Source organism: Sphaeroforma arctica (assembly GCF_001186125.1).
Source record: "Sphaeroforma arctica JP610 unplaced genomic scaffold supercont1.1568, whole genome shotgun sequence".
NCBI lineage: Eukaryota > Ichthyosporea > Ichthyophonida > Sphaeroforma > Sphaeroforma arctica.
The window spans coordinates 1-7536 of record NW_014038990.1 but is presented as its reverse complement, the minus strand read 5'-3'; the positions used below and the strand labels follow the sequence as shown (position 1 = coordinate 7536).

The following is a 7536-nucleotide window of genomic DNA, read 5'->3' as shown; positions in this document are numbered from 1 at the left end:
ACCATACGCACCACCACACATCCACACAGCTCACCATCCGCGACGACGCCAACAACGAGGTAGCGCAAGGGCAGACAGGCGAAGTGTGTGTCAAGGGCCCCAATGTCACCGCAGGCTATCACAGCAGGCCTGAAGCCAACCAGGAGGCATTTCTGGGGGGGTGGTTCCACACAGGCGACCAGGGGTATCTGGATGCGGAGGGGTATCTGTTCCTCACCGGACGGATTAAGGAGCTGATCAATCGGGGCGGCGAGAAGGTGGGTAGGCATGTACGCACGTGTGAGAGTGCACACACACGTACGTACGTGTGGAGTGGTCTAGTGTACACACATGTACGTGTGGAGTGGTGTGTGTGGTATGGTGTTTAAGACCTTTGTGCACATGTTGGGGGCTGTCGAAGGTTAGAGTGCTAAGGAATGGCAGAGGGTGCATGTGAGTGTTGATAGGCCAGCTGCGTGTTCATCAAGTCACAAGCATGCTCACGAGTGTGCATATGTGAACGTGTGCGTTGGTAGGTTTGTAAGTTTGTGTGTCAATGAATGATTTTCTGTTCTGGTCCGCTAGTGACGAAACGTTGTATATATTGTGCGAGGAAATATTGGTCTCATAATTATCCCTATTATTAGTTCTATTGTTAGCCCTAGTATTAGTGGCATATCATGTCATATTTTTAGTCATGTTATATGTCATATTATTGGTCGTATTATTAGTCATATCATGTCATATTTTAAGTCATGTTATATTAAGTCATATTTTAAATCATGTTATAAGTCATATTGTTAGTTGTATTTTTAGTCCTATTATTAGTTATATTGTGAGTTATATTATTAGTTGTGTATTGTTAGTCGGATTATAGTCGTATTTTAAGTCCTATTTTTAGTCAAATTGTTAGTTATATTATTAGCCCTATTATTAGCCCTGTTATTAGCCCTATCATTAGCCCTATTGTTAGCTCGATTGTTAACCCTATTGTTAGCCCTATTATTAGCCCTATTATTAGCCCTATTATTAGCCCTGCTATTAGCCCCATAGCACAAGTGCACTTAGCGCACCGTGGTGCACATGCAGGACTCACCAGTAGTCTACGATGGGCCACTAATAACGTCTCAGATGCGTGCTTACACAGACTATACATATATTGAATCCAGCAAATTTCTTCAGCATGGTTCGCCAGCATGCATCATCCTCACAAACTTTTATCAGTGTATTGACTGAGGTACTTATACTTCGGTCACACACACACCCTGTACCTGTATGCGAGTGCAGGCAGACAGTGCACACATCCTCTGCGGCCATAGTGTCTATCCACATTCATATAATAGCGTCGTGTACATGTATAGTTATAAACATTGCTCCACGCTCTGCCGTTTATTTCAATATGTGGCGTTGAAAACTTCTCCTTCGCCTCAGAGACGACACATTCACATACAATCACACACATACCTTTGTGCACAAAACAACCCCACACCACTGATAGATCACACACATCACACTCTCACGAACGCACACATGATACTCTCACTATCACACACATCACAACTATACCCATGTACAGACAACAACGCCTAGACGTCGACCGCATTAGAATAGTGCGCACATCACAGTACTAGCCCAGCCCAAACATCACTCTATATGAGCCATTCACCTTCACCTTCACAGATACCCGCATACCCAGACATCCACACATGCATGCCACTGACATGTGCCATGCGTATACGCCCTCAGATATCACCTGTTGAAGTGGATGGCATTCTCCTGGCCCATCCTAAAGTGGGCGAGGCTGTGTCGTTTGCTGCGCCGCATGAGATTCTGGGAGAGGTGGTGGCAGCTGCGGTTGTGCCTAAGGCCAATGAGCAACTCACAGACACAGAGATCATCGACTACTGCAAGCAACAGCTCAGTGCGTTCAAGGTAGGGCGGGGCATGGGGCAAAACGTGGCACATACAGGGGATGGGCTATAGGCCTATGTGATGGCTATGGTAGTACCAACACCATTGACTTTGTTGACTTTGTGTTGGGGTCGTACATGCCTGGTGATAGTGGGGGTGTGTGTGGCTAAATCAGTCTGGTGATGTCTTGTATGTGATGTAGTTTTGGCTCATTGCGTAGCTGTAAAGCAATCATTCCGTTTCTATCGGTGATTACGTTTACGCTGGCGGTTACTCAGTGAGCGTTAACGCTAAAAAAGCTCAGCCTTCGGAGAATGTATGTGTTGTTGCAGGGATATGTCTGCAGGTGTGTGTGATTTGGTTCCCTTTAGTATCGCCCCTCATGTCTCACTTAGTTCAGCCTTATAACAATGTATGTGATGGTTCACTCATAACAATGTATTTGTTGGTCCACTTATAACAATGTATGTGTTGGTTCGCTCATAACATTGTATGTGTTGTTTCACTTATAGCAATGTATGTGTTGGCTGCCTTGTGCTCATATCTCCCCATTTAATATGCTCGTAGGTGCCTACGCTCGTGTTTGTCGTGGATGACTTCCCCAGAACAGCAACGGGGAAGATACAACGCAGGATTGTAGCGAAACACTTTCTCGAGAAGAAGGAGTGACCAACTCACAAAGCAGTACAGGGCACCGGACACACACGAGACACTCACCAACGAAAGTGCACACAACCCAATGCTCTGCACACACCACACCACACGCGCGTGTCTACATATCTGCAATAGCCCTGGTGGACGTTATATGCGTAGGTAGGTGTGATGTTCATCATTTCATGTGTAGGTAGGGTCTGCCTGTTGAGAAGTGCTGTGAGACAAGTCTTTGGGCCATTCATGCAGGGTTATGCATAGTATGCATAAATTCGAATGTTCCGGTGAGCCTTGGTTGGCTTCAACTGTCTATAGCTTGAATAAAAGTAATACGGGCGATCTGAGAACAGAAGTGTGTGTGGGGCTGCAAAGTGCACCCGGATTAAATGTAACGCCTTCTTATGGTATAGTAAATACTCGCGGGATTGTTGGTCACCCTTGTCTTTGGATCACACTACGAAGTGAGTAGCTACCATAACAGCCCTTCGTATTGTGTCGATGCAATACATCACAACAGACAGAACTTTCCTGTTATTAAAATCATACCAACGACTACAACAGACCGAACTTTCCCGTTATTAAAATCATACGAACGACTACAACCGACCGAACTTTCGTGTTATTGATATCATACGACCACAACACAAAACTTTCGTGTTATTAAAATCATACGAACGACTACAACAGATAGAACTTTCGTGTTGTTAAGATCATAGGGACGCGTGTGACATTTGTAAACGAGCCATGCGACTAAGGAGATGTGTTGTCGGGTTGACGCCGATGACATGCAACTTCTACTTGCGGCTATTATATAATGAAGATAACTCGTGTTTCTTTGGCTGTGCAGTAAGCCTACAACAACCGTTTGTTCTGTTAAGGTCAGCATAGGGGGGCATATAATTATCACTTTCCAATTGCACATGCCTGTGCACCAGGGCTTTCAGACTCGGCGTACGCATCCACTGTACATGTCGACCCAAGCACACATGTGTATATTTACATTTAGACATGTCTGTGTAAAACTAAGAGATGTGTGGATATATCTATCTGACGACAGCATTGCACCCCCCCTTCCCCCTGTCTCGTAGAGACAAGACTGGACACTTCCCGAGTTCACAGACGAATCCGATAATTTTAGGGATAGGAAGGACATACCAATTAAAAACCGTGAGTACTTTTACTATAGCTTACTGCTGATGGTGGATCCTCTATAGGGCGATTGTTATTATACATAATATATAACTCACTTTATAAGGTGGTGCTCCGGTGGGTTTGAATTAGATTGGATATCTGAGCTTATGTATATGCCTTCTAGCTAGCGAGACTTAGAGAGATAATATTGTCATGCCACCGACTACATCGGACTCCTACAACTACTATAATAATTCCATAAACATGACATCTATGAATTGTTTAGGTACCGCTTGAAACCTCGATGCAAGGACGTTATATCCAACTGGATGAGTCGAGGTCTACATAATCACTAGAACAACGGAACAAGACCGGACTTAAAACATTCTTCACTCCTCTAGAGAAATTACAAGTCTGCTCATGATGTTCACACGAGAGACTGATTCTCTCTTGATTACACCTTGCACTAGGGCACTGATAGTTATAGCTACGAGTACGGCCGCCTATATCCGAACAATAGCTGATCAAGCTCAGTTTAAGAGGCACCACAGCTTAATCTCATACACACCATTGGTTGATAAATAGCCACTCGAGGGGTCTTTGCGGATTGTTTAATATCTGCAGTCCAGTCCATATATCCGGTGAAGAAAATAGGTGTACATATATTGATGGCTTCTCATATTTTTAACGAAGGTAGATGTTTGCACAACCCTTTAACTCAAACTAGAAGGCTATGATGTTTGTTTTAAGTTTCATGTAGTGTACATGCATACCTCATATAACAGTCATGTTAAGAGTGTTCATGAATGCGCACCTCCGTAAAAAAATCATTTTATAATATCGTACACGAAAGGTATGAACCCAGCGGTCGTTCGCTATTCGAGACATGTGCCAGGCATTCATCTCTCGTGTGAGGTATATTCTTTATTCGAGACAAATCCGATCTATTATATAACTAACAACGCTTCAGCACATCACACTTCCGGGCGGCACTCTCTGCGTTCACTGTTATTCTTACTTTACCAAAAACAACTGGTGGCAGTATATTGCTATTAAATGGGGGCTATTGTTATGCTATTTACCGTCACACGTGTTTAAGCGCTCTTGCTCATCTCTGTGTGCTCTATACGGAACTTAAAAAGGTACTCCTTGACCTTTTCACTATGTGGACCCACATATCCCTTCGGCAATACATATGCTACGAAATACATGGGCAGATTACCCAGGAACCGTGCCATACAGATAGGAGGCACCTTAGGCACGTTTACCAACCTCCACGCCTCAAGATCGAGGTACATGCCGTGCATCGAAAAACTGTATATCTCTCCTGGCTTGTGGCCCTTTATGCGTTTAGCTCGCTCTGCTCGTGGTATAGCTTTCTCCTGCGGGAATTCATCAACACCCAACGGTGGCAATGGGTCGCCCTTCTTAGTGATGATGAATGTATCGGCTGTAGTATGTAGAGGTAACGAGATGTGGCACACTTCATCCTTATTCCCCAGACTCACATGCGAATTCGTTGTAGTACTACGTATAAGTGCTGTCACACACTTGGCTGCAGCCCAGGAGAACATGCCTTGCAACGGCATGGGTCCACTTCCCTGTATACCTACATATATCCTCTCTGTCTCAATGTTCTTAAGTTCACCCTCTACTTGTATCTCGTACATGCGCTTGCGACCCTTGAAGTATGGTTCGACAGTAGCATCCTCGGGTGTTCTTCTTAGCTTGAGTATAGCTCTGCCCTTGCACACATCATTGTCCAGTACATACGGCTCCAAGCAATTCGGAATAAGCAACGCGCCCGAATCGGATTCAGCATCGCTTATACGCAGAGATGTATTGAGTGGTGCCAGAGAATTACTATCTTCAACCTCCTGTGAGATACTGCTGCTTTGCGTAGTCACACTCATGCAATCATAGTCGGATTCAATGACCATGTCAGGGTGTGTGGAATCGACAGTTTTACCCATAGGAGTGTTTTTAGCTACGTGCAGAGTAGACGATTTAACAACCGCATCTTTGTCGGCAACCATCACATCAACTGATTTGGCCTTTCGACCCATTATATCTGTATCCAAGAGTGTGTTTACTTGTAATTCTACACACTTAACGCTCCCTAATACGACTTTCTTTGAACCGTTTATAATGTATACCTGGAGACTTCCCTGTTGTGAAGTAACTGAATAATCACTACTTATTTATCAGTGGACAGTTGGTACTTTTTACATACTCGAGTGCTTGTGAATGGTGGCGGTCTGCACCGTGAAGAATTAATAATATGCGACATCGTCCATAGCCTTCTTCTTTTAAAAAAAACATTGCCTCTATTTGTTCGATTGAATTGGTTTTTAAAGCTTGTAATATTTTAAAAACATAAAAAAACAAGTACAGTACAATCAAATATTCTCAGTGTCCGTCCAAGACTCTAAATATAACAGACCGAAGCCCAAGGCCCCAAGCCTATATCTTTTAAAAATCTTTCAAGTCCCAAAATGGCTAAAAATAGCCAGTTATTACTAGCCACCACTTGCGACTTGGTAACAATCACGAGTCATTGCCCCAAGACCAGGGCCCCAGGGCCAGGACCAGGGCCAGGGGGATGTGGAATAGAAGTAAACGTTATAAAAGGTTATAATCTGTAAATTGAAAACGGTAGCATACTTAAATATTTAGACCTACAAAATTCACCTACGAACATACAGAGGACCGTATATGGAATAGAAGTTGAACGTAGACGAAGTGAGCCCAAGGCCCTGGCCGCTGGGCCCCCCCGCACTCCATGTCTACTCCTTATTCAACTACTCCTACGAGTAGTAGTAAGGAGAGTAGAGACTGAGAGAGAGAGAGCAGTGAGCAGACGCAGGTGCCAGCAGCCGTACCAGCCACCACTCACAACTCACAAGTCATCAGACTCCAGTGTCCTGGTCCAGACTCTAAATACTTTTTTAAAAACAAATATAATACTATTTAGTATGTAAATAGTATTTAGTATCAGTGCTCCTCAGTACAATTTACCGACATTGAGTGGCTGCTATATATAACCGCCATTCAGGTGGCAGGCCACCACTGACCACCTCTTGGTAACAATCAGTTACCACTCACAAGTCACAACTCATTGTGGTGAAAGTGGTTTCTCAATCTCCATTTGACGTTGCGAACGGTTGCGAACGGTTGCGAACGGTTGCGGTTGAGCCGTCGAGGGGCATCCCTAGACTCCACAAGCAAGGGACAAGGCCCGACTCCAAAAAGGGCCGAGGGCGCCCGAGACCCAAATCTCAAATCTCAAATCTCATCACAAGTACATTCTCAACAAAATAATGACTAAAATCAAACATGGATGATTTCAGGTCTATTTAGAAGGCTATGATGCTTTGCATCGAATCCTACAATCGCAAGCCACAGCCCTGAGCCCTGAGGGCAGTCAGCAGTGGGCACAAAAACAAAGGCGCACAGTGCGACAGTGTACAATATAATATATATTTACACTACAGACGTACAGCAGGTACATATACATCACATATACAATACAATCTAACTACTGTACTTTATCTACAAGCAGTCATATTCACCTGAATAATTCTTAGTTCTAGCACAAGAGTCAACAATGGCTGCTAGTATATGCAATAACAGCCGATTCATCCTCCTCAGATCCTCAGCCGTCGCCGTCGTCGTCAGCAATCATTCCTCTGGTTTAGTTTCACTTTCCCTGTTTGAATCGTCAAATTTCCACAGTCTGCGGTTTTTTCTGTTGATAACCATGTTCATATATATATATATATATATAAACACACACACACATACACACACACACACACATATATATATATATATATATTGTTATATATACACATATATATATAT

The 7536-nt window shown here is 43.8% G+C and overlaps 2 protein-coding genes across 2 annotated transcripts in view; one reads left to right on the top strand and one right to left on the bottom strand.

Annotated features, from left to right (window-relative positions):
- SARC_11199 (hypothetical protein) overlaps positions 1 to 3217 on the top strand; it is a 9032-nt gene extending 5815 nt beyond the window's left edge. The window contains exons 6-8 of the mRNA XM_014294721.1: positions 30 to 257; positions 1726 to 1911; positions 2458 to 3217. Coding sequence (XP_014150196.1) covers positions 30 to 257; positions 1726 to 1911; positions 2458 to 2559 — 516 coding nt within the window. The 3' untranslated portion in view covers positions 2560 to 3217. The remainder of the gene's footprint in view (positions 1 to 29; positions 258 to 1725; positions 1912 to 2457) is intronic.
- Positions 3218 to 4539: 1322 nt separating this feature from the next.
- SARC_11198 (hypothetical protein) lies at positions 4540 to 5908 on the bottom strand. Its single transcript, XM_014294720.1, has one exon. It carries the CDS (start codon positions 5736 to 5738, stop codon positions 4767 to 4769), a length of 972 nt encoding a protein of 323 aa, XP_014150195.1. The 5' UTR covers positions 5739 to 5908; the 3' UTR covers positions 4540 to 4766.
- Positions 5909 to 7536: the final 1628 nt, after the last annotated feature.

Coding starts and splice junctions, on each gene's coding strand:
- SARC_11198 (XM_014294720.1), bottom strand. CDS start 5,738: ATGGGTCGAAAGGCCAAATCAGTTGATGTGATGGTTGCCGACAAAGAT.